At 44.5% G+C, this 27355-nt stretch overlaps 1 protein-coding gene across 5 annotated transcripts in view; it reads left to right on the forward strand.

The window, feature by feature from the left end:
• The first annotated feature begins 3619 nt into the window (after positions 1-3619).
• Positions 3620-27355, forward strand: part of ago4 (argonaute RISC component 4) — a 48598-nt gene continuing 24862 nt past the window's right edge. For all 5 annotated transcript variants that reach the window (XM_063185542.1, XM_063185545.1, XM_063185543.1 and 2 more), the window contains exons 1-9: positions 3620-3849; positions 18085-18256; positions 18525-18645; positions 18741-18922; positions 19801-19937; positions 21559-21693; positions 23734-23821; positions 25385-25532; positions 27210-27329. In XM_063185542.1, coding sequence (XP_063041612.1) covers positions 3831-3849; positions 18085-18256; positions 18525-18645; positions 18741-18922; positions 19801-19937; positions 21559-21693; positions 23734-23821; positions 25385-25532; positions 27210-27329 — 1122 coding nt within the window. In that variant the 5' untranslated portion in view covers positions 3620-3830. The remainder of the gene's footprint in view (positions 3850-18084; positions 18257-18524; positions 18646-18740; positions 18923-19800; positions 19938-21558; positions 21694-23733; positions 23822-25384; positions 25533-27209; positions 27330-27355) is intronic.

A 27355-nucleotide genomic window follows, 5' to 3' on the forward strand; every position in this document is an offset into this window, starting at 1 on the left:
CAACAAAACTGCATTTATGCCTCACCCGTGCAAGGGGGCAGCCCCCAATGGTCCCCATAAGTAGTGCGGCAGAAGAGCACTAATTAATTACTCCCCCACCAACCTGGTGGTTTGGGAGTTGAACGGGCGACCTTAGACTACACGTCTGTCTGACGCCCTAACCCGCTTACCCATAAATGCCTGTGTACAGTAGGCTAAATAAAATTATAATTAAACCTTTAAACCAAATGTGCATATGTGTAGCAGTAGGGGGTGTGCCGGGGCAAGTTGGCTGAAAAGGCAAAATAAATAATTGGATAAAATGAATGACTAAAATAAACGAAAATAAATCAAACAGTATTCCCTTTAGTTAAGAACTGCATTATCATAATCTTCGGCATCTCTGAACATTAGTACCACCATCATCGTTATTTTACAGAGGGGAACTGATTCACAGACCTATAAGGTTGTAACAGGTGTGCACAGAAAAAGTAGTGTGGCACCACGACCTATCTAAGCGGGGCCTTGGCCAGAATATACTGCTATATGGGGGCAGTGTCATGGTAAAGTTTGGGAACCCCTGGTGTAGATGTCGGACCTGGGTCGCCAGCATAGTAACCCAGTGCCCTTTACCATGTTGTCTAGAATAGATGTCCACAGATGTGAATAAAGTGAACTACAGCGCCATCTAGTGGCTTCTTTGGTCCACCTCTGTGTGCAGGCGAGTGCGGAAATCGGAGTGTAGAGACATTTCTGAATGAATGAATGAATGGATGAATGCATGAATTAATGTATGAATCTGATGAGGCAAGGTACTGAGGTAATGTGTGGCTTATTTCCTCAAATTGTGCATACACTATTAAGATTAACTTTTGAGCATGGCATGAGCCCACTGATTTAAAACTTAAAAAGACCAAATATTTGTTGTTATTATCTAGTGAACTTCCAGTGAAGTCATGCTGCCCATTCAGAATTGTTACCTTTTCCATGAATAGCCTACTTACCACCATCATAAAGTTCTAAGCTTTCATTCTTGAAAGATTGCGCTCCATGGTCCGTCATTTTGAATTTCCAGAACCATTGTAGCTGCAAAACGTACTATAAACTTCATACTTGTCATACTTGTAAATATTAGTTTATTATTTAGTAAATATTCATGAAAAGATTAAATTTGGCAATAGGCAGCAGTTTCAGCAGCATAGTTGCAGTACCTACTCTGGTCACCATCCTACACAGCGCACCTTTAAGTCATTGGTGTGTTTGTCAAGGAATAGCCAAATAAACAATTCCTATCTTGTAATTATGACACTGTCTATATGACTTTGCAGTAAAATTTGCTTTCCGGGGGGGGGCACAGCAACCTGTAGCCTAGGGGCCCCAGGGCATCTTAATCTAGCCCTGCCGACCTTAGCTCTCGTGCAAGAGCACAACCCAAATCCCGCCCATCCCTGGTGATACGGCGTGAAACTAGAGTCCCTTTATGGTCTCTGCCTTAACCAGGTCTTTATTTCGGCCTCAACTCGGACTTGACCCCTCAAAGGCTCTGTCTTCTTGACTTGGTGTTGACTGCTTTTGAAAACCAATAGTCTAGGTCTGAACTCAACCGACAAGCCTGTCTCCACAAAGCCAGTCTTGTCCCCAGACCTACACCCAAGTCTAGTCTTGGTGTAATTTATATTAATTTAATGATTAATAATTTTACTTCATAGACAAATTAAAATGTGTGTGAAATCGTATTAAGATCCCAGTAAACTGTCCAATTCCAAACTCTCCAGTTTTCCTTTCATGCCTATCGCCTTATTTCACACACATCACCCTGAATAATGACAATAATCTTCTTACCCACCAGTCATTGAGATACCCATCATGCAAAGTCAAGCAGGAGATACATTCTCAGCACACTCACTCAAAAGCACTCATACTTCTTATCACTAACCACACAGCGGTGTGTGTGTGTGTGTGTGTGTGTGTGTGTGTGTGTGTGTGTGTGTGTGTGTGTGTGTGTGTGTGTGTGTGTGTGTGTGTGTGTGTGTGTGTGTGTGTGTGTGTGTGTGTGTGTGTGTGTGTGTGCACGCGTGTGTCTGTGTACATATACAGTACATAAATACAGTGCTGTGCAGATAAACTGGTTTAACACAGAAAACCATGAAGACGTTCAATTACGTTTGTATATAATATCCCAAACACTCCTGATATTACCATCATTGATGAAACAAATAGAACCGTGACCATTGTTGAAATAGGCTGCTCTTTTGATTTATATATGGACACTTGTTTTAATGACAAAATGTTTAAGTACCAGCCACTTCTTGAATCAATCATGAATCTTGGCTATAACTGCAAATTAATTGTTCTAGTGTTTGGAAGCCTTGGACATGTACATAAACTGGTCATGCGAGGACTGCAACTGTGTGGATTATGCAAAAAGAGTGCAAAGGGACTTGCCAAATTTTGCTCAGTTTCTGCCATAATTGGCAGCCTGAGACGGAGATGTCACACCTATCCATAGAGACTGGACTTATTTTCTGTTTATCATCAATCTTGCCAATCTACAGGACTTTTTTCCAATACTGTTTGGATCTGTAATCCTTCCCTGTGTGGCGATCCAAATAAAAGTACTAAACTGTGTGTGTGTGTGCGTGTGCGTGTGTGTGTGTGTGTGTGTGTGTGTGTGTGTGTGTGTGTGTGTGTGAGTGAGTGTGTGTGAGCACGTGTGTGTACTGAACCAATATACCCACATGAGGCCACTGCTATTGGAGCACACCAACAAGGTGGGGCCCTCGCTCCATGTGGGGCCCAAATCCTGGACCCCACATGTTTTGACCCCTTTTTCTGGGTATACATAGTTTTGTTGTTACTGGTAAAAGTAAAAGTGTAAAAACATTTCCTCACTGACAGGTTAAGGTTAGGGATTGTTTTGGTTTGGGCACAATTAAGCATTGTTTAACTATTGTTAACTTAAGGTTAATATGAATGGAAGTCAATGGGAGGGCCCCAAAGATATTAGGGTGGGGCTGTGTGTGTGTGTGTGAGATATGCCTTGGTTGAATGTATGTAAGAGTGAGTTATATGATTAATATTATATTATAAGTGCAATGATGTGTGTAATGTCTAGTGTGTTCTCTGTTCTGTATTGATGTATGCATGCTACTGGACACCTTAATTTCCCGCGGGATTAATGATGGTACTCTACTACTCTATTCAACTCTCCAACCTGTTGCACTTCACAGCATTGACCTGAAGATGGCAACCAAGCTCTAATAGACCACAGCACACTACAGCCATTTTTCTGACAGGGCATGTCTAAACAATCACCAAATAATCAGAACAGTGGGCTAACCTCGGATCGATATGTTAGAAATGTACTCAAATGAATATATCTGCAAAGGTGCAATTTGTACTGGCCAGGGGGTTGCCTTTATTGTGTTCATTGACACCACATGTTCTGCACACAATTGTTTGTCTCATCTTTGTACACACATTGAAAGCTGTAGCATTCAGACATTTGTAGCAAACAATATTCATAAAGCATCATAATGACAACGAAGCCGCAAAACCATCGACTTGGGATGAAATAACGAGAAAACTAGTGATTGTTTTCATTGCTAGGTGTTTTTTTAATTGGCGCATGCGTGGTTGGTATGTATGGTCCTGACGCATGCTCGGTTAAATATCCACAGGATCTACTTTAAATCACTCAGAAGACAACGCTCCATCGAAGGGCTGAGGACATCCACGCTCCTCTTCCATTTCTTAAATTAGCCCTACAAAGCTTCGCGATACCGCCCCCAATTTCAGTGTCGGTACGGAGCCGCCAGGCCGGGACAGAGACGGAGAGAGAGCCCTCGGCCATGGAAGCGCTCGGACCCGGTAAGAGACTAAAACGAGAAGCGTAGTGACAGAGAAGTGCGGGGCTAATGGATTGCCTCACTGGGGGCCGCGGATGATTGCATGATAGGCCTCAAAGACGAGTACGAAAACAAACGAGGATTTCAAGCCACCGCGTGTTTACCTGATGAATATCTTTGGATTTTTATCCTTGTGTGTTCCGATGAGTATTAACACGAAATCGGAGTGTGGTTTAAAAAACGAAGCGGTTGGTCCAACAAGCTAATTTGTTTGCTGGCGTTGTAAGCAGCAGGTAGCCAAGGAGGAGGGCAGCAGCACGGTGTGGGGGATTTAACCAAGACCTTCTTCCGTGTCGTGTGTGTGGACGCACGTCGGCTGTCATTCCGTTAGCATGCTTGCCGTTTTTGCTTGCTTTTAAGGCAGTTATGGGTTTTTCCATCATCTGTGCTGATAGTGTTGAGTGTTGATTCATATGAATTTCGTGGAAATCGATTAGACGGTCTAAATAAGGATTGTGCGAGCAACGTGGATTTTTGCATCCCAGTTGCCACAGCGTGCGTGGTGTAGTTTCGATGGAAATGAAAATGCCTTTACAAAAACATTATGTACGCAATGGGTTTCGTGCGTCTGTCACAATTTAGATACCACGGCTCTTTTAGGCATTGTGTTTTTTCTCCAATCGCGCCTCTTTCTGTCGATTGTGTCAGGAAGCTTGGCCCGAACCAACCCTACGTTTACTACAGAAAACAAGGCATCAAGATGGCATCGTCGTTAAACTGCATTCGACGCTCTTTGTCTTTGATGACTAATATGTGAGCAGTTATTTTTGAGAATGCATCACCCGAATGCATCGTCATGATTTGCATTGCAATGTTTCAACCAGCTCGCAACTGTATTTTGTCTGGAAGCCATTCTGTATGTTGTGTAGGCTAGTGTTCCGCGTCCATTGAATTCTCCGTTGGTTTGTTGTACACCTCTCATGCTGGTGCTTCCGTAGCCCCGCTGTAGTAAATATTTACTGCGGCTCGCTTATTCTTCTTGATAGTGTAACATATTTGTTGAAAACGGCGATAAGCCGACAGCAATTAATGTTGATTAAATTATATCTCCCCCAGTATTGCACAAGATTGCGTAACAATACACAAACGATGTTGGCATAAACGTGCACACACATACACACAATTTCCCCTTTCATTATTCTTACATTCGTGTAAAGGTTAATAGTTTCAGCAAAAGCATGGTCGAATGCATCTGTAGAGCTCTAGGTGCAAGGCCACGGCCAGTGATGAACACTTGAAGTTCACCACGTTCACCCACCCCCAATCAACAATAATCGAGGCCTGATATTCATTGGCCAGTGACCACTATGAAATGTTGGATGGTGGCCAATGGTTTCAATTCATTTGTAGAGTTTGAATCGTTACACTATGTAAGTAGTTTAACCTGTGTATTTATTAGATTTCCTAATCACGCACCACGTGTGAACATGATATTTTTCAATCTCCAACCAGAAAACCTCAAATGGAAATTGAGTTTTTAATTTATTTGTTATTTTTCATTATTATGTTAATGGTTTTACTGAACATAATATTCCACTAATCAACCCAGGTGACTAATGCAAAGAAATATGTCCAACACGTGTGTGCCCCATCATGTAAATTGATGTGCTATGTGCCCTTGAACTACATGCCTTACACGTATTTCTCTTTGGTATCATTCCGTTCACCATGACTTCAAAGTTGTTTGTACATTATGTGTGTGATTCAGACAGGCATTGTAATGCATGTCTTATTTGAAAACAAGAAGTACATTGAGCGTAAATCTTGCAAGTCTTGTAACAAGTGTTGTTCTTTTTTTCAGCTCAGCTCCACATTTTGAGGCTTTTTATGCATTGTTTTTACATAGATAAGCTGTGATGTATCATTGTTTTTGTCTGAGAATTCAGACCCAAACATTGCCACATGCGACACACACACACACACACACACACACACACACACACACGCACACACACACACACACACACACACACACACACACACAGACTTCAGGCCTAGTCAAATATTAGACTACCGTGTTATCATACCTCGACATGGGTACTCAGCAGCCTGTGATCCTGGAGTCAGAGTGTGTGTTGAATGTATTCCTTTGACACCTCATGGTGAGTCAGAATAACCTGGCAGTGATTGGTTCACCAGTAGTGACGTTGTATACCATACAGAAGAACCAATCAATAATGGATGCCATGCCCATAAACCAGGGGTGGGGAACCTTTTTCATTCGAGGGGCCACTTCAAATTCATTCGAGGGCCGTAAAAGTCCTCCGATGGCCGTACTATTAACACAAACTAGGGTTTCCCCATGCACGTTAGGCCTACATTGAAGGCAGCCACCTTTAAAACAGACCCCACCTTTTCTAGGTCCCCTGAATATAACTTAATTGTATTGCAAATTTATTTTCTAAGATTCCATTACGAAATATGACCTATTTCATGTGAAGCTGCATAATATTAAAATTGCATCGAGGGCCGGAGGACCCATGCCATAAAACCAGTAGCTTCGCAGAGAAAATTAGCATGCCGTGAAGCTCTGGATAAGTTTGGAACAGTTCATCGTATTCTAGACATGGTGATTGTAAAATTTAAAGTGCTACTTCTGCATGTGGTTTTGTAGTGACCCACACACCTTCAAAGTCTTCTTTGTAGTTGCAGCTTTTCAAAGTTACATTGCATTACATTATATTGCATAACACTTAGCTGACACTTTTATCCTACAGAGAAATTACAGGGTATTGGTTACAGTCCCTGGAGCTGTGTGAGGATGGGTGCATTGCTCAAGGGCACTTGAGGCATGGATGGAGGAAGGGATTGGTAAGGGTGTGGATATTTTTTGGGGCTTTTTGGGCCTTTATTTATCATTATTAAAAAAATATATATATATATATTTTTGTGACTTTATTATTATTTGATGGGACAGTGGAGAACAGACAGGAAACGACTGGAAGAGGGAGATGGGCAAGGATCGAGAAATGACCTTGGCCGGAATCGAACCCAGGTAGCCTGTGAAGCAGGCCAGTGCCCCACTGTTTGAGTCGGGTAAGGCCTTGGGCCTTTATTTTGCGATGGGACAGTGACCCGGGTTGGGATCGAATTCGGATCGTCAGTGTAGCAGTGCAGTGCCCTACCACTTGAGCCACGGCAGGGCCACTTTTTGTTTTTCTTTTAAAATATGTTTTTGGGGCCTTTTGCCTTTATTTCAAGATAGGACAGTGAAGACTATGACAGGAAGCGAGTGGGGAGCGGGAGATGGGGAAGGCTTGGCAAATTACCCGGGCCGGAATCGAACCCAGGTCAGCCGCGCAGCTGACGAGTGTCCTACCACTTGAGTCACGACCAGTGGCGGTTTTGGGGGGTATGATGTTGGTAAGCACAAATTCTGTAACCAAGCCAAACTAGTGGGGTCTCCCCCAGATGAGATTTTTAAAAAATAAAAACGCTCCTAAATTGTGAATTTTGACCTCTTCAGACAGCTCCCTAGGCTACTAAGTCATTCTACCACGTTGCTTGCATTTGACATCCTTCACTCCACGACTTGAAAATACAATCCAAATGTTCGCGTTGCATCTTACAGCAATGCATTGAACAGAAAAACACATCACTGACGGTCATCATTCCAGAAAGGGTTCTTACTATGTAGAACTAATAGAAATGAAGACCAGGGTACACTCACTGTAGCCTACACGAGAGCTGCTAAAAACTTGCGTATAGGCCTGCCGTTAACTTGAAAACAGGCTACGGGAAAGACAGACAGCAGCCCTTCTGAACAATTGTGAAGTGAACCCGTATGGATGAGCGAGTGAACCCGTTCCCAAGCCGCAAGCTTCATCAACAACCAAACATGTTACAGCGGACAAATATAACCTTACCTTAAAATGCTGTCTTGACCGCAGAAATCCCAAACTTTCACTTAATCCACACGTTTTCGAAATTATTATCCACGTTTCCGTTTGTAATCCATGTGATATCATAGCTAATCAAGAAAAGCATATTGTGCTGCCGTTTAGCTATTCTCTTCAACTGACGGTGTGTGGTTCATGTTATCTGCGTATTATTCATTCGTTCTTGATATGTCCCAAAGTTCCATGATTTGTCCACATCCAAAACACAAACGTTTCTTGAAAACTTTGATTGCAGTTCAAATGTGTTGTCAGTCTTCGAGATTATCATAAAAGCAACTGGCTTCAGTAAAAAATGTAAACATCACGTCTGCCTGAGCTCTACTTCCTGAATCCAATGTAAACGTAAGGTGTCAGATCGAGTTATGATTCATCAACTCATCTGTCAATCATATTTTCCGGTGCGCTATTGGTATGAGCACAATGAAAATGTGCTTCAAAACGTGGCGGGGCATCGGCGGAAAGCCAATTAAAAAACAGATTCTCTGCCATTGACTCCAAGTCATTTAGAATTTGTGCTTCATTTGCTGTAGTAACGTGTTTCACCATCGCTGTTAAACAGTGTTTCTCGATAGCCACTGTGGTGTCGCTGTTTAACCAGTTTTATAAGAACCGCCAGTAGCAGACAACACAGACAGCTGAATCACGTCAACAGGATGAAGGGTTTAAATTCGGATGTCGCGTTTGTCGCTTTTATATTGGTAAGCCGTGCTTCAAGTGCTTACATTAAGAACCGCCTCTGGTCACGACAGGGCCACAATAGATATATATATTTATATATTTTGCAAAAATAAAAAAGTGGGAGCAGAAAAAGTGGTTGAAAAAACTGCCACTTCCACATATAGACAGACTTGGAAATGTTACCCAAATGCTCACTTGAGTACATAGCGACCTTTTCTGACTAGTGGATAGTACAGCAATCATCTTTATACTACTAGATGAGAACATGAGGGCAAAAAGAGGACAAAATGTTGGCAAATGGTTGCTTGTGATCAGAATAACACCATGTCTGAAGTGGATGATTGTTTTGAATGAGGGGCTGTTTATATATACCCGGGTATTTTGATAAGCGTACACCTTTCCCTTCATTTTTGCCTTTCGTTTACAATTAGACAGAGGTCTTCCACTAAAAATGAAGCCTTGATTCAAGAGACTTGAATGGCGGCCGTTCTCCTTACCGTGCACAGGCTTAACACACTTATGACAGCTCTCAGTATCATATTTATGCGCATTTGCCTATGATGTCAATGAAAATATTTTAAGTGTAAGCGTAGAAAGAAAAATGTCCTTTTCTCAAATACCTGGGATTTATAACAAGCCCGTGAGATGGCAAATGGTCAAGGAAAAGCAGCAATAGCCCACGTGTCATAATGCAGAGCTTTGGAATGATGGCAACAAGACATGACTTTCTGAACAGAGAAAGGGCAGACGTTAAGATTATTTAATTGAGTACTTATGTTAATAGCGTGTCCGAATGTGTATGAAAGTTATTGCGTTTGGCCCAGCGTCTCTCAATGGTTTGGCCTCAGCGTGATCATCTGAAAGCCTCGTGCTATCTGAGCTGTTAGGCCAATTTCCCCGCCATTAGCCAAAGTTTTGTAGGCCTTGAGGGGAGGTCTCTGATACTGTGAGGGCCTTTCTGTTCGCTGTTCCCTTTGATTGCATCATTAAAGCAGTCTGTGTGAAGCAGTGTGGCTTCAGCTATACATGGCGAGTGTTAAACAGGGAAGAGGCTGTGAATAGGCTGGCCTGTTGTGTTGTCATTGTTGTGCTGTCATTGTCGAAGGCTTGTAATTTAGTCATGTTTGTTTTTTTTCTTTCAAGGCCCTTCATCACGGTTGAGATGTAAAAAAATGAATTTGGGTTAATATTTAGTTTTCACTTCTCTCAAAATTACTTGTTTTTGCGGTCTCTGTGACGAAAAAGCCTGCTAGATGCTGGTAGTAAATCTTTTTTTTTTTTTGGCAACCACACCCCCCCCCCCCCAAAAAAAAAAAAAGCAAAAACAAAAACAAAACAAAAACGTAAGGCTTTTTTTTCCTGGGATGATGTTCCTTGTGTTCATTTGCTGCACCAGTTTGAAATGTTTTGCTCCAGCCCCTGTTTTTTGGGCTTTTTATTGCCTTTATTGTGACACAACAGTTACAGAGGGACAGGAAATGAGCGGGGAGAGAGAGACGGGTAAGGTTCGGCAAATGACCTGGGCCGAAATCGAACCCGGGGTCGCCTTGCACTTGAAGAAGGACTGAGGTCCAAAACATTGTGCCAATAAATCTGGGAGCATTAACAGTGTTGCATTATTGTATTCATCCTTTACTTCAGTTATTTTATTTTGTCCAGCACCTGTGCCGCTGTGATGTGCGCACACCCTCTGCGTTCTCATACTACTAAGATCCTCAGTTTGAGCCCATCTTTTGAATACATCTGTCACTCAGCAGTTTACTATCCACACTAGCATTGCAAAAAAGTCCTTGCACTTTCTGAAGTGACTGCAGACATGCACATTATGTCATGTCAATTGTACTTAATTAATTTGGTTTCTGTGATTGCTCCATTTCCTATTGTATACATGGTGGTAGTAGTACTAGTGTAGATTTGCATGCTTTTAGTGTGCTTGGATAGGGTAGGCTTGAGTCCTGTTGAGTTGGTACAGTATGCATATGTAATGTGATCGCAAATGGCATAACTCAGCCATGGCCTAGTACAGCTTGGTTTTACTCCTTGTGAAAGCAGACCAGTGCCCAGATACAACCGTACTGTAATACAGTATGAGTAAGCTTACAGAACCTATCCATTGTGATCTGCAGTGTAATGTTATGCGAAGTAGGAATGTGTCCACAATGCAACGTGTGATTATCCATTGAATGTAGACAGTGGGTGCGTTCCAATATCTCATTTGCAAACTGGATGGTGAATGAAGAATACAAATTGTTTTGGCTGACAGCGGAGAAACCTAATTGTTTCTCCACGGAGGCGGGGCATCAGCAAAATGTGAGGCCACAAGCACAAGTGGAGGACGCAAGGTTGCATATTGGAATGCACCCAGTATTTCCATCAGAGCAGTTGTTGGTTAAGGTGGATGCTTGTTTAGCTGGTGTCAGAGACATGTGACGATCATGATTGGGAAGGCTACATTTTGAAATGTCATACAAAACTCCATACCAAACAACCATAGATCAACCTCAGAAATGACATCGAAAAATCCTCAATCCTTTCATCAGACCTAGTCATGGTGGTAGCTGTTTTTTTATTATTTTTTTTTATAAATTGTCTTTTATTTTCGTCAGGACAGTGGAGGAGAGATATGGTGAAGGATCGGCAAATGACCTAGGCAGGAATCGAACCCGGGTCACCAGCGTAGTAACCCAGTGCCCTACCATTAGGCCACGGCAGGGCCATGGTGGTAGGTGTTTATTTATAGGGCAGTCATGGGTGAGCGGTTAGGGCGTCAGACTTGCATCCCAGAGGTTGCTGGTTCGACTCCCGACCCGCCAGGTTGGTGGGGGGAGTAATCAACCAGTGTTCTCCCCCATCCTCCTCCATGACTGAGGTACCCTGAGCATGGTACCGTCCCATCACACTGCTCCCCATGGGGCGCCACTGAGGGCTGCCCCCTTGCACGGGTGAGGCATAAATGCAATTTCGTTGTGTGCAGTGTGTGCTGTGGAGTGCTGTGTCACAATGACAATGAGAGTTGGAGTTTCCCAATGGGCTTTCACTTTATTGTCAAGATTGACACCTGGGGTAAACTGTACTGTGTTTTGCATGTAGATGGTATGAACTTCCTCTTTTAATGGGGATAAGGTAAAGGAGTAACCAGAAGGCCCCTGGACAGGATCTCCCTCCTGACACTGACTCTCCGGTGCAACCCATCCTTGTCTTCTTATTTTAAATTCACATTAGTTTATTGTAGCTTTCATAATGCACAAGCCGTGTACATTGGGCACTGGATCTAAAACAAAGTAAAATTATACATGGGTTCACACCGTGTCTATAAACACGATGTTGTGAGGAGGGAGAAGACACGCAGCCAACCATATGAGCTATTTTTTTTAACGACAGCGGTTTCCAACAATCCGAGGTTGAGTTGTGCGCAACTAGTGTCACGCAGACAGGAGAAAACAAAAACATAGAACCCATGTATGAAGATAAAGCAATGCACTTTGTAGAAAAAAAGCACCTTTAATTTATTTTGTGTGTGTGTGACTCTTTCATCCGGTTTGGCCCGTCCCCAGACGAGAGCTTTCCTTTGTGAAGGTTTTTTTTCAATTGCCGTGTGCTTAAGCAGAGGCAGGCAGGCAGGCAGGAACAGTGGTGCAGAGGTCACGCCTAGCTGTGCACTCTTCTCACGCACACACCTGTCGTCATGCGGATCAGGCAGGTGGGAGGAGTAATTGACTGACTGACTGATTGTGTAGTACCAGACCAGTCAGGGGGCTGAAGCATTAGTGTTTACGCTAGAGTCTGGACACATGCAGTGGAAACGTGAAGCGATAAGAGGCGAAATTTAGTGTTCCATTCTGACGGCTCAACAGTCATCAGGTCTTCGCGGTGAATCAAATAGTGATTTGATTGGCCGCAGCAGGGTCTTTATGGGTGGGGCTGAGTGTGTGTGTGGGGGGCTGAGTGTGTGTGTGTGTGTGTGTGGGGCTGAGTGTGTGTGTGTGTGTGTGTGTGTGTGGGGCTGAGTGTGTGTGTGTGTGTGTGTGTGTGTGTGTGTGTGTGTGTGTATGTGGGGATGAAGGTGTGTTTGTGTGTGTGTGGGGCTGGAGGTAGGGGTGTGTGTGTGTGTGTGTGTTAGGGGTGTAAATAATATATCGCGATATAATCTGACGATTGAATCCAATCACATCTTATCGTGGGGCATTCTTAAGTATCGAAAATAATCAAATCGCTGGTCCTTGCCCAATGCTCTGGCTCCACAACATAATAGAAGTGGACAAGTCATCGAAAATAATCAAATCGCATCACATGAAATAATATATCGATATTGAATCGTATCGTCATGGAGGCTGTGATTTACACCCTTAGTGTGTGTGTAGCGTGGCATGTCACCACAGGGCTCTTCCACAGACACCAGGCCAGCTCCCCAGCACCAGCTGAGAGGCCTAAATATAGAGCAGGCTCTGCTTTTGGGGTGTGTGTGTGTGTGTGTGTGTGTGTGTGTGTGTGTGTGTGTGTGTGTGTGTGTGTGTGTGTGTGTGTGTGTGTGTGTGTGTGTGTGTGTGTGTGTGTGTGTGTGTGTGTGTGTGTGTGTGTGTGTGTGTGTGTGTGTGTGTGTGTGTGTGTGTGTGTGTGTGTGTGTGTGTGTGTGTCTGACTCCTGTGTAACTTCACTTGTGTGTGTGACGTGACATGACGTGCATTTGTGTATGGTGGGTCTTGACAGGGCTAGCTAGAGTATATCCACTCCCTCGGCTCAGACCCACCCCACCCCCCGGAGGTGACTTGGTTGTCTCCAGGGACTGCGACCGTTGGGAGGGAGGGAGGCAGGCCCGGAGACAAGAGACCAGACGAGAGAAACCAGTTGGACATGGGAGCAGTGTTCCCAGATTGGGCGGTTTACCGTCCATTTGGGCTGCCTAGGATGTCCGTTTGCGGGTGAAAACGGGCGAAACTGGCAAAAAGGGCATTTGGGCGGGATTTTCTAGGTTGGCACGGTTTAAAGGGTCAACTGTCCCAGGCCCAGGAGAAGCGGGGGCCCTATTACCTTGCATATATTGGGGGTGGGGGTGGGAGTGGCGGGTGCAGTGGTGTAGTGTGCTTTTTTGTGGTGGGTATACTGTTGAGCATTTTTAAGGTGGGTATACTGCATTTGTGATATTCTAAATAATGGATCAATCAATTTTAGGTGGGTATACTGAAATCCCAGAAATGTTGAGGTGGGTATACTGTGTATACCTGCGTTCTACGTAGACCACACCACTGAGGGGGGTGCTCTCAGATGACGTTGTCCCGGCCGGGCCTGGCAAAAGGTGTCAGTGGCCCTACAGAAGGGGAAGAGCCTGAGCTCTGGTTTATATTAATGTGATTCTATATCATTTCTATCACAAATGCACTGTCAATTTACATTAAAATACTGGAATACGACCTCATAGATGGAAGGATTCAAAGAAGCCGGAGCCCATTCGCATACAATGCTGATTTAGCAGTTGTAAACGGCGGGAAACGAGGATACGGAGCGCTAAGCTACTCGTCCTGGTTGGACAACATCACTATGACGTGCTCCTCCCTGATTGGCGGGGCTGGTATCGTTGGTCATGTGACTTGAGTGGTGGGAAGATAAACAAACAGCCGTGCTAGCACAGACGAGCGAACCCACCGATTAGCGTTTCTTTATTCTGTAAACAGAATAGCGCTTTATTGAGAGGACAGAAACTTAAATTGTAAACGTAAATAGTTTGCAAGACGCCGACACGATGATGTGGTGAAATGAATTAATGTAAACTTAGCCTGAGTGTCGAGAAATAGATGGAGGGATGCATTGGTTATTGTGTTTGTTATTCTGTAGAAGAGGAAAAAGTGGGTGTAGATTTGACGCCCCCACCCCCCACTGCTATGGTTGCAGTGGTGAGCTATGGATGGTTATGTTCTTCGGTTGGTTATAGGGACAGAGATATGACCCCCACCCGACCCCCCACCCACTACTACGGTTGCTCTTGTGAGTTTGGAAGGCATTTGTTTGGTTATACTTAGTGTAGGTTTTTTGTTTTGTTTATAAACATTGTGGGTCTAGATTTGACTCCCGCCAAACCACCACTACACCGGTTGCTCTTGGGAGTTTGAAAAGCAGAGAAGAGATCTATGGATGGATGGATGGATGGATGGATGGGTTGTTGGTTGTAGGGGCGAGAAAGAGAAAAGTATAGATTTGACCGCCCCACCCCCCAACCACCACCACCACCACTACCCTCAACAACGCTTCCCTCTCCCTCTCCCACTCATCCCAATCTCCTTTCTGCCTGGCTGCCTATCTGGAGCATGTCAGGACATTTGGGAGGCAGGACCCCCGCAAGCTGCTCATCAGTTGGAAAATCGGAGAGGCCCCATAATACACGACCCCCTCCCCACCCTCAACCACCCCTCACTCCCAGTCCTGAGCCCAACCCAAAACATGTACAACTTCTCAAAATCGGTACCCACTACACCCCCTCTATCCAGCCCTGGCCTGCGCATAACCCAAAACATGTAGAACTTCTTAAAAAACTGCACCAACCAGCCATGCCCAACCTGCATATTACACCCCCCAATTTTTTTTAAAAAAATTTTTTGCATTTAGATGGGGTCGGCAAAATATTCTTAGGTTCAAAAGGGCGGTCCAAACAGAATAAGTTTGGAAGGGAACCATTGCAGTAGTCTTTTCTCGCACTAATGCACTAATCTATTCACCCTCAAACACGCTGTACTTTCGTGATCCCATTTTTCACCAATTTTGGACTAGCCCTCGAGCCTCCCCCTCTCCCCTGCATTCTCCAGTTTCCTTTTTCTGAGTCTGTGAGCCTCTAGCAACAAAAAAAGGGAAAAAAAAGAAGACGAAAGAAAAAGAAACGTGAGGTTAGTTACCCAGAAGATGATGTCACGCTTTCTACGCACACTGTACAGTAGTCCTTCCCAGAAATCCTCTGAGGGAATTCCCCCCCAGCCCCCATCTTTCTTTATGTACACACTGGTGTGTGTGTGTGTGCGTGTGGCCTGGGTGCGGAGCGGAGCATACGCTTGTGTAGCTCTTTAAAAGGAGCTGTGACTAGAGGAGGGCAGACTAGAGTTTCTTACCAAAAAGGAAATCCAAGGTAGCGTGGTGGTTTTGATGGAATGCTAGCTGAGCAGTTTATGGTATGGTGGAGACACTTGGGCTGGCCTGGGATGGGCTCTACACTTCAAATGTAGGAAGGAGAGGATGAGCTACAATATTAGCATAGCAACTTTTATGGCTGTACACTTCATATGTTGTTGGTTACATTGCATTTGGCAGACACTTTATAACCAAAGCGACTTTCAAAAGAGGACATAAGCATAGCCAACATCGCAGCATCGATACAAAGAGCACAGGAAATACAGTATACAGAACAACAAGTGCAGAGGATGAGCATTTAACAGCAACATTGTTAGATTCCTTCCTCAAGTCTCTGGTGTAGCATAGCCACATTTATGTAGGGCTCTATCGTATGTCTGCCCTAAATGGAGCAGCATGGCACAGACTTTGATGCAGTCCTGAGCGCTGAGACTTGGAGAACAACAGCAGACAACTGATGGATGAATCAGCAGGGTGTGTGTGCGTGCGTGTGTGTGTGTGTGTGTGTGTGTGTGTGTGTGTGTGTGTGTGTGTGTGTGTGTGTGTGTGTGTGTGTGTGTGTGTGTGTGTGTGTGTGTGTGTGTGTGTGTGTGTGTGTGTGTGTGTGTGTGTGTGTGTTAACCTGTTGTTAGTCCACCAGCATGTGGTATCCCCTGGACATATCCACACCAACGACAACCAAGGCGTGTGTATCACTGTGTGTGTGTGTGTGCACACGTAGATGAGTAAGACCCTGTGTTCACCTGTTTTTTTTTTTGTCTACCAACATGTGGTATCCCATGACATGACATCCACATTCGTGTGTGTGTGTGTGGTGCTGTGAGTGAGTGAGCGAGACCCTGTGAGTCAGCCACACTAGTAGTAGTGTGTAATCCCAGCCTCTTGTCTTCTTGCTCCCCCATATGTCGACCCCCCCCTCCCCCTCCTTGTCTACGCCACGCAGAGCGCCCTTTGTCTTTGTGGCTTGTGTTGTGTGCATTAAGGGGAGGGTGGCGGGTCGTAATGGGCGGTGTGCGTGTGCGTGTGCGTGCGTGCGTGCACGCGCGCACGAGCAAGCAAGCACACTCTTTAAGGGGACGCTCGCTGGCTGTGGTGTGTGTGTGTGTGTGTGTGTTTGCACACGCGCCCGTTAAGGGGAGGGTCGCGGAACCGTGATGGGCGGGCGGGCGGTTGTGAGTGGGCTGGTGGTAATTGGGTCTGCATTGTTCCATATTGTTCCATATTGTTCTGGCCGTCTCCTGTGGCCGCCCTATGGGGTCAGGGGTCGAGGCCCGGGCGTAACAGCTCTTTCCTGTGTCAAGACTGGCTGGCGTGGTCAGAGATTCTAGGAATACTATGTCTCTCTGGCGTAGTGGTGGGAGGGAAACGTGTGGCCTGTGGCCCATGTGCTGAAATGGTTGTGTTGCGAGCGAGCGAGTGATTACCTCACAGCACACGTGAGGCAGTTCGTCATAATTTATACTATGTATGCTGTAAGGTGTGTGTCTGTAGTGTCTGTGTATGTGTGTGATGTACAGGCCGCAGCTTCCAAAACAACTCGACTACAGCACTGTTTGGTGGTGTTGCGTATTGAGTGATTTTCAATATGGCACACCAAAATAAGTCGTAGCACGCGTCACCAATGCAACAAAGTGGAATGAAGTCTGGTCTCCTAAGTGGTTGTGAATTTCCATTGAACTCCATTTTTTGTCCTAAAGGGGTTGTCTGGTTATCACCACCAGACCTATATATAGGTGAGATAAGGTCATAAGTGAGATAAGGTCTGTAGACCTGCCTACTGTAAATCCCATCAATTTACGATTGACGACGGCTGTTTATTGGGCGTTACGAATCTGTATCATTTGTCATACGTAGACATAGCCAATCGTCAGTTGTATCTTTTCAAACAAAGTGCAGTCATCGCCTTTCCACGCCTCCCTTCTATCTGATTTGAGAGAGACAGGGACCACGACCTGGTACCCTTGCTGTGAATAGACTCCATGTCCACAGACTTCAGTCTTTCAGATCGCAACGATTGTGCAAAGCAGCATGGGATTTCCCAGGGGCGTGGCTAAAGGGGCATGGCTGCCATAGAATTGCAGTTTGAATAGCAAGGTTCGATTTTATTATTTTTTTTATTTTTTTTATTTTCCCCCATAGAGAAAGTTGGTAATATTTCTGTTTTACCAGATAAATTGACTTGTGAGTGCTACACAACAACTGTCAAGTAAGCTGTACTTTCACGCCTTTACTGAAGTAAATATGTCAATGAATTGCAATAACACATGTATTGCGATACATCGTGATTGTATCGCATCGTGGCATGTATGTCGTGATCCGCAATCGAATCGAGGCCCTCCTGCCCCTACCTCTCTCTTCCAGTCTCCACACTGTAATGTAATATAATTGTAATATAAGTGTGTTCCCTGTCTCCTCTCTGCAGGCCCGCCTGCCCCCACCTCCCACTGCCAGCCTCCTATGGTGTAATGTAATATATTGTAATATAAGTGTGTCTTGTCTCCTCTCTGCAGGCCCGCCTGCCCCTACCTCCCTCTTCCAGCCTCCGCGGCGGCCCGGCCTGGGCACCGTGGGGAAGCCCATTCGGCTGCTGGCCAACCACTTCCAGGTGCAGATCCCCAAGATCGACGTCTACCACTATGACATCGACATCAAGCCTGAGAAGAGGCCACGCAGGGTCAACAGGTGTGTGTTCATCTGTGTGCGTGTGTCTGTGTGTGCACGCCTGTATACGTGCTTGTCTGTGTGTGTGTGTGTGTGTGCGTGTGTGTGTGTGTGTGTGTGTGTGTGTGTGTGCGCGTGTGTGTGTTGGGGAAACAGAGGTGTAATTGTGCGCCTCAATGACTCACCTGTTGCTTTGTCTGGTACTCGTATTCTCCCTTACACTCTCTCTTTTAACCATCTATCTTCTCTGTCTCTGTCTCTGTCTCTGTCTCTGTCTCTGTCTGAACAGAGAGGTGGTTGACACCATGGTCCGGCACTTTAAGATGCAAATCTTTGGGGACCGGCAGCCTGGATACGATGGCAAGAGGAACATGTACACCGCCCATCCACTGCCCATCGGACGGGACCGGGTAAGGGCACCGTTTGTCTGTCTCTCTCTCTCTCTCTCAGGCATGAGTCTTGACACTTGCCGAGTCTTGACTTTGCTTGCGCTCTCTCTCCGCAGGTGGATCTGGAGGTGACGTTGCCGGGCGAGGGGAAGGACCAGACCTTCAAGGTGTCAATCCAGTGGGTGTCTGTGGTGAGCCTGCAGATGCTGCTGGAAGCCCTCTCCGGCCACCTCAACGAGGTCCCCGAGGACTCCGTACAGGCCCTGGACGTCATCACGCGACACCTGCCCTCCATGAGGTACACCTGTGGCCAGGCCACGCCCTCCTACTGACGCAACTCCTTCGCTGTTGCTTCTAGTCAGGCCAAGAGCAGTGTAAATATCGTTTCTGATCTCCCGAAAAAAACGGGAACTCAACCCACTTTTTCGGACACCAGTCAACCAGTAGCAAACCTAGGGAGGCGGGTCAACCATGACATTTGGGAAACGTTAATTGTTATGGTCTTGGTCAGACCAAGTCTCGAACAGATGCAAGTCGATGATAATCAGGCTAGTACACCTGGGCAACGTCGGGTTGTTTTTTGGGGATGGCATCTTTTGTCGGGGGAATTGGGAAATTGGAGTACACCCATCAACTTGCTTACTTTCGCTTACTACTGTAAACTCTACTGGCATCATCTGAGTGTATGAGAATCTTAAAAGAGAACAGCTTCCGCATTTGTTCATTATTATTTGGAACGTCATTGTTGTAAAAAGCATGCTTTAGATGCATTGCATGCATTGCATGATTATTTGTCTCTTCCAGGCAGTACAATTCAATTGTTTTTGTTTTTAAGAAACATTACACCTGGATTTTGGACGTTGTGATGGCTCTTGTGATGGCTCTTGAGTTGTCGTAGCATCTGTGTCTGTCTGATGACGTAGAGATTTAAGAATATCTCTTGAATTTCTCTAATCATCCTCTCCTCTCCTCTCCTCTCCTCTCCTCTCCTTTATTCAATTCTCTCCTCTGCTCTCCTCTGCTCTGCTCTTCTCTCCTCTGCTCTCCTCTGCTCTCCTCTGCTCTGCTCTTCTCTCCTCTTTCTCCTCTCCTTCTCCTCTCCCTCTCCCTCTCCTTCTCCTCTCCCTCTCCTTCTCCTCTCCCTCTCCCTCTCCCTCTCCCTCTCCCTCTCCTCAGATACACCCCAGTAGGCCGTTCCTTCTTCTCCCCGCCGGAGGGTTACTACCACCCCCTGGGGGGCGGGAGGGAGGTGTGGTTCGGCTTCCACCAGTCCGTCCGGCCCGCCATGTGGAACATGATGCTCAACATCGACGGTGAGGCGGCAGCAGAAGCAGGAGCAGGGCAGTCTGCTCGCACGCGCTCAGAACAATCAAGCGATTCAGATGCAGAAAAACACACACACAAACACACCCCACACTCAATGTCCTGGATGCACACACACTCACCCATTCTCTCTCTCTCTCGCTCTCAATCTCACACACACACACACACACACACACACACACACACACACACACACACACACACATTCTCGCTCTCGCTCTCTCTCACACACTCGTGCACTCACACCCACGCTCACAAACACAGTTGTTCTGTGTCTAGATCTCATTGAGAGCAAATGTTGTGTCAAATGGCTCTGGGTGTCTGTGTGGGTGTATGGAGAGGAGGATGAAAAGCCCTTTTAAGGGGGGGGGGTGGTGGTCCTCATCAATTGGCCGTCGGTCATCGGTAATCGCATACACAAAGGATGATTTCAAGCTTCATGCTTTACTTTTCACACATGCGTACAACAGCAATGCAGGACACTCGAAATTGGTTACCGAAAGAAGGACTAATTACAGAGAGGAAATCTGGCTATAAATGTGTTTGTGGGATGGAATTATGCCGTGTCCAGACCAAGAGCGAACTACGCTGCCTGGTAGCGTGGATAGCAGAAGAAGCTTCGCCTTGAATTAGCTGTATTCGCTCCAGACGCAGCATTGACATGTCTGATTTAGCTAATCACATAACGGCTTTGGCTTGACATTCGGAGATATGAACGTTTCGCCTAATCGAGTCATAGCTCATTACCATAAGATAAGATGACTTTTAATCGTTAAAATTTGGTTTGGTAGCGCTGGTCGCGTGCCCTCCATAGAGAAATAATGACTTCCGTCGCTTTGTTCGCTCCGTTCGCTCTTGGTCTGTACACGGCATTAGAGTGCAACATGTTTAAAGGGACACTGTGTGAGATTTTTTGTTGTTTATTTCCAGAATGCATGTTGCCCATTCACTAATGTTACATTTTTCATGAATACTTACCACCACCATAAAATTCTAGGTATTCATTATGACTGGGAAAATTGCACTTTTCATACATGAAAAGGGGGATCTTCTCCATGGTCCGCCATTTTGAATTTCCAAAAATCCCCATTTTTAGCTGCAAAAATGACTGTTCTTGAACCATACTAGAACATATCTGTTTATTACTTGGTAAACTTTCATGTAAAGATCAAATTTGGCAATAGGCAGCCCAGTTTCAATGAGCAACAGTGTGCAGGAAATGGTCAAAAAAGGTACTGCAACTGTGTCCCTTTAGGTTTACCAATTAAGAGAAGTCTAAATGATGTCCACATTGTACAGCATTTCCATAGAATTCACAGTGATACTATTGATTGTTTTGTATGCACTTTACCCAGTCAAAATGTTGCATTTATAATGCCACAACTTCAATCACCGCAATGATTCATTGATTGATTGTATCGACACTGAAATAGCTTAGCTACCATGGGAATGCCGCATTCCAAGGATTCTGATGAAGACGCTTTGTCAAAATGTTAGTCTAATGCCCTGAAAATGAAGAAGAAATAATTAAAATAGACATCTGTGTGGAACCAGATTTTGTTTCCCCCTTTTTATTACTTTTTTCTAATTATTTTTTTTCTTTCTCCTCAGTCTCTGCCACTGCCTTCTACCGAGCCCAGCCAGTCATCGAGTTCATGTGTGAAGTGTTGGACATCCAGAACATCAATGAACAGACCAAACCCCTCACAGACTCGCAGCGCGTCAAGTTTACTAAGGAGATTCGAGGTGCGTGCGTTTGTGTTTGTGTGTCTGTGTGTCAGGTGTACGTTTTTTTTTCATACAGTGGGCTCAAATGGGATGTGTGTGTGTGTTTGTCTGAGTTTTTTGCTTGTTTGTTTTTTAAATTAAAGACGATTGACATGGAAAAAACTTGCCATGTCGAGCAGGGTATATTAAATGCACAAGTTGGAAGTTCATGTTCACTTCCTGTAATGGTCAGACACATTTCAAACCTGTGGCTGTCAGGCTCTGAACGCAATCATTAGGTTAAACTTTACTGTCTGCTTTCCTTCTCAAAACACAGTTTTTCTCCCCAAGTTGGGCCTCTTAGACTAAATCTGAGGAAGACAGAGAGGTCGAAACGTCTTTGCCATTGAATGAATGAATAAAAAGAAGAAAAAATAACTTAAAGAAGAAAAAAATCCAAAGGAGTGTGCGAACCTTTTTTCAAAAAATGCGTAATCTTTTTGTTCAGCACCAGGGATTGTGCACAAGTAACTCTCTACAATTGACTCTCTTAGACTAAACCACGCACTGATGAAGGCCTGATAACCGAAACGCGTTTGCTTTTGGATATAGCGGTAATCTATAAATAAATAATGAGACTTAGTTTGTGAGTGCGGATTTTTCTTCTTTCAGCCTCTTAGACTAAAATATGATAAATCTCAGGTATCTTAACCATCTTACTTGTGTCTCTTTGAATGGAGAGGTTTCACTGACCATCAGGCCTCGAGGGCAAAACATTAAAAAAAAAAAAAAGTGGTTAAAGAATGGTGCGTGTGCACACAGTCACACACTAAAAACATTTAGTCACTTGGAGTCGTACTACATGCAACACTGTTGTGTTGCAAGCCGTCTGCTGATGTTGCAAAACGTGTGGGGTGAAACGGCAGAAACATGTGGAACTCATTTGCAGGCGATGAAATGCGGGACAGTGACTGTGACAATGACAGTGTGCATGCGTGCATTCACAGCTAAGTTAACCGCTTAGTTGACGTGCACAGCATGCCGATAAATTTGGCTGTTTGTTACCAAGTCACACATTTTTGACCTCTTAACATTGTGTGTGATTAGCTTGCTAAACCGTCCTCCAACATCATGTTGGGTCTAGACGTTCTGTTCACTTGGTGACCATTGAATGAATTAATTTGTTTCTTCAGGCCACCATCCTTTTATCTTCCAATTACATGAGACATACAAAAAAATTAAACAGCATGGAGGGCCCTGCCGTGACCTAACAGTAGGGTATTGGGTTACTACGCCGGCGACCCGTGTTCGATTCTGGCCCAGGTCATTCGCCGAATCTTCCCTGTCTCTCTACCCGCTCATTTTCTGTCCCTCTGTAACTGTCCTGTCAAAATATAGGCATTAAAAAAGCCCCCCCCCTCAAATAAAAGGCATGGAGAAAAGGGCCCCCAAGTGAAGCTTACATATGACTGGGCCCAGGGTACTGAATACAAGTAATTGGTACTTAAGCAAAGAGAGAATGGTAAGGCATACAATATACAAATTGATTTCAGTCAGCAATAGAAAAAACACCCATTGAAAAATATATATTGGAGTGCTGCATAGGCGTCAGTGTCCTGAAGAATTCCTAGTTGGCCTGAAATGCTGCGGCATGTTTTTTAGCCAAAAGAATAAAATATTGCATCAAGTGGACCCTGACGAAGCATGAACGAAATGTGTTGTTCACTGAAATAAGTAAATGGCAAATCACCAAAAAGTCCACCAGTGTGCAGGTCAGGGTGATCCATCTACTTTGTTTCTGAATAAAAGTTTCAAGTTCAAGAGTTCTATTTGTCATTGTCAAAAAAGGCAACAAAATTGCATTTGGAGTACAATACTCACTAGCAGCAGGTTTTTAAGTCAAGTGCACAAGAGGTAAAAAGTGACGCCAGTGCTTGACCCCCTCCCTCCATCCCACTTAAAGTCCAGCAAAGATTAATAAGTACCATAAAGCTGCACCAATGCTTGATTCTGTGTGTGTGTTTCTGTTTCTGTGTGTGTGTGTGTTTGTGTGTTTTCTTGTGTGCTTTGGTCACTCAGGGTTGAAAGTGGAGGTCACTCACTGTGGTCAGATGAAGAGGAAGTACAGAGTGTGCAATGTCACCCGCCGCCCGGCCAGCCATCAGACGTGAGTTCCGACGCCACACACACACACACACACACACACAAAGAGCTAAATGACCTCCACACACTTTGAACCTTATTTTCAAAATGTGTTCTACTAAGCGCCTTGACTTTGTCCTTGTCATGGTTGAAATGCTGTATGCAGACTGATAACAAAGTGATTCTGAATACTGTAATTTTTTTTGGTATATTTGGGCTGTTTTTTGTTGCCCATGCACACCTCACCTCACCACAGAAACAAGCCTACTCAGCATCTGTGCACAGGAACATTGCAGCAGGGCGGGGACTTTACGCTCCCCATGTGGCGGATATTGAAAAAGATTTCCCATAATACTTTTTGCCAGCTTTAGCAGCCGCTAAGAAAATGTGCTTAGCAGTGTTTATTTTGCCCCTCCTTTAGGGAAGTGTGACATACTTGTGTGAACTCCCAGTGTGTGTGTGTGTGTGTGTGTGTTTGAGTTTGCGCGCACTCGTGCGCACGCGTGTGTGACTGACTCACTGGACTGTTAGAGTGGTTTTCCTTTTCACCCTCCTGGTGCAGATTCTCTCCTCACATTACATTTCACTTAGCTGAAGCCTTTATATTAGCCAAAGTGACTACTAGTAATTTTGGTCCGATATTTGGTCCGATGTAGGGCTGCACGATATTAGAAAAATATGCGATACACGATAACATGACTGTATACTCGCGATATTTAATATATACATATATTTTCCCCATTCTACACTTTATCATATTTAAAACAACTAACAGCAATGTTTTATTTCCAACATTATTTTTTATTAGGAAAAAACATGGCTAATAAATAGCATCAACTTAAACTGTCAACATTTTTAATGCATTGAGAGGTCAGTAGAAGGTCAGTGGACCGAAACCTTGGCCTATTATTAAAAAGAACACAAAGGGGATTTAAGTGTGCAGACATTTTTCTTTCAATTTTACACAGTTTTTGTTTATGTTTGGCACCTTTTAATCGAGAGTGCTGTGTAATCCGGTTAAACACAGAATGCATTTTTTTTAACGTTTTCACAAAATTTGCTGTTATGAAAAATGTAAAACTTTTTGCAATACGTACCAAACTTTTGCGATACGTGTATTGCAAGCCGTGATATCGCGATATCGTTATATTTTCGATATATTTTGCTGCCCTAGTCCGATGCCTTGCCAAATAGCACTTCAGGCATGAATGCCAGCAGGTATAGATGGGATTCGAAGTTGCAATGCTCCGATCCAAAGGCCAATTGCCTAACCATTATGGGCCCTACATGGAAGACTCATCTTTAAGCTACGTTAACACACACACACATCACTACGAGTTAAATCAATTGGATGTCAAGGTGTTCTAGCGAAGCGAGTAGGCCAGGAGAGGACGAGCGATGCAATGTGCGCGGATTCCGAGATAAAACAGAGCAGGTGTTTTTCTTGTTTTGAGGGTGTGAAGGAGAGGGCCCCTTCTATCTCATGCTGAGGGTTTGAGATGTTTTATTTGAAATATTGCATGTTATGAACAGGTGGTGAAATCCAATAAATGAGTATTAAATCTGGGCCTTGACTTTCTCTGCACAGGTTCCCTCTCCAGTTGGAGAACGGCCAGGCCATGGAGTGCACCGTGGCCCAGTACTTCAAGCAGAAGTACAGCCTGCAGCTCAAGTACCCCCACCTGCCCTGCCTACAGGTGGGACAGGAACAGAAGCACACCTACCTGCCCCTGGAGGTGAGTAAACTTCAGCTTCAGATCATCATTATTATTTTTTTATTTTTTGAAATTATTAGTGGTATTAGTAGCACACCTTAGTAGTATTCAGGGCCCTAAATTAACATTTTTCACCACCAGCAGAAATGGCTAGTAGATGAAATCTTACTAGCCAAACACACACTCACTAATGGGTCAAAGTGGCTAGTAAGTTGTTCTTTTTCTACTAGCCACATTTTTTTTTACCATTATTTGGCCGGTTGGCTGGTGTAAATTTAGAGCTTTGGTTGTATTAGTAGCACACCTACTTGCCCGAGGACGTCAGTAGACTGATTAAAGGTGCCGGTATGCTTGCTGCCAGCTGTAAATTACGCGCGTCACCGCGAGCAACCGACAGCACATGCGCGCTTCAAAAGCAGTTGACCAAGACGCAAAATACTGGCGGTATCATCCAGGATTTGGCTGCCGTGTCCAACGCGCGCGAAATTGACATTAAATACGCATGTTAACGCGTTCATGAACGAATCGTGCACGTGCTCGCGTATCTTGCAGCAAGCATACCGGCACCTTAACAGTTATCCTGTCCTGCACCTACCGGCACTACACCTACCGGTAGACCTTAATTAACGTTGTAGTAACATTTATTAACCCTGTATTGCACAACAATGCATTACATTGCAAGCCGTAATGCATACAATGCATTACATTACAAGCCCCAATACATGCAATGTATTACATTACAAGCCGCAATACATACAATGCATTACATTACAAGCCGCAATACATACAATGCATTACATTCGGCAGAGGCCTTTATTCTGTAGAGGAGTTAACTTAGTGTTTCTCTACGGGGACTCTACTCTTACTGTTGTTATGGAGGGACGTTCATCTCTGCAGTGAAGAAGACTCATATTAAAACACTATTTTGTTTCATTTACTCACTCACTCCTTTGATTAACTCATACCGTACACACCAGAATTTGCACTTCAATCTAGTGGGACCCAAACGTGGCGGAAAGCAATCTTGAGAAAAAATATATTTGCATAACTGTGAAATTTTAATGAAGTTTATCGCGTCGCCCCTCTCTCTGCAATATAATGTCAAGCCATAAAATCATTACACCCACTTGCCTACCTTAATATAGACGGGCACAGCAACTGGTGCTTTGCACAAGGACTGCAGATGCAGTATTTAACAAGCTGGCAAACGATATAGCATCCATTTACTAACTCAGACACCTTCTCTTCTCTTCTCTTCTCTTCTTTTATGGAAGATGAATTTGGACACATCTTTTAATTCTGTTCATCAATATATTGGGTTTCATGTTTACAATTTTATTTTCAAGAATCTGACACTGAGGAAGGCTCTTGCAGCCGAAAAGTCTGTTTGTCCCTGCAAAGTTTGAATAAAAAGAAAATATTAAGAAAGAAGAAAAAACTGAGTGTGATCCATTTCCTATCTATTTTCAAGAATCTGCCAATGCAAGTGCCTGTCAAATGTTCTATGCAATAATGTGTGCCGCAATGTAGGCAAGACATTGAAAATCAAATTTCTCCATGTTCATCTATCTCCATCTATCTCTTGCGCGCTCGCTCTCTCTCTCTCCCCTCCCCCCCAACTTTTTGTTGGTCTTTCTACCTCTTCTTCCTTCTCTGGTCCTTCGTTTGTCTCTTGTCCATCTCTCCCTCCCTCTGCAGGTTTGTAACATAGTAGCAGGCCAGCGCTGCATTAAGAAGTTGACAGACAACCAGACGTCCACCATGATCAAAGCCACCGCCCGCTCCGCCCCCGACAGACAGGAGGAGATCAGCAGGCTGGTGAGTGAGGACACGGAGAGATGACA

This window comes from Engraulis encrasicolus, chromosome 20 (genome assembly GCF_034702125.1).
Source record: "Engraulis encrasicolus isolate BLACKSEA-1 chromosome 20, IST_EnEncr_1.0, whole genome shotgun sequence".
Classification (NCBI taxonomy): Eukaryota; Metazoa; Chordata; class Actinopteri; order Clupeiformes; family Engraulidae; genus Engraulis; species Engraulis encrasicolus.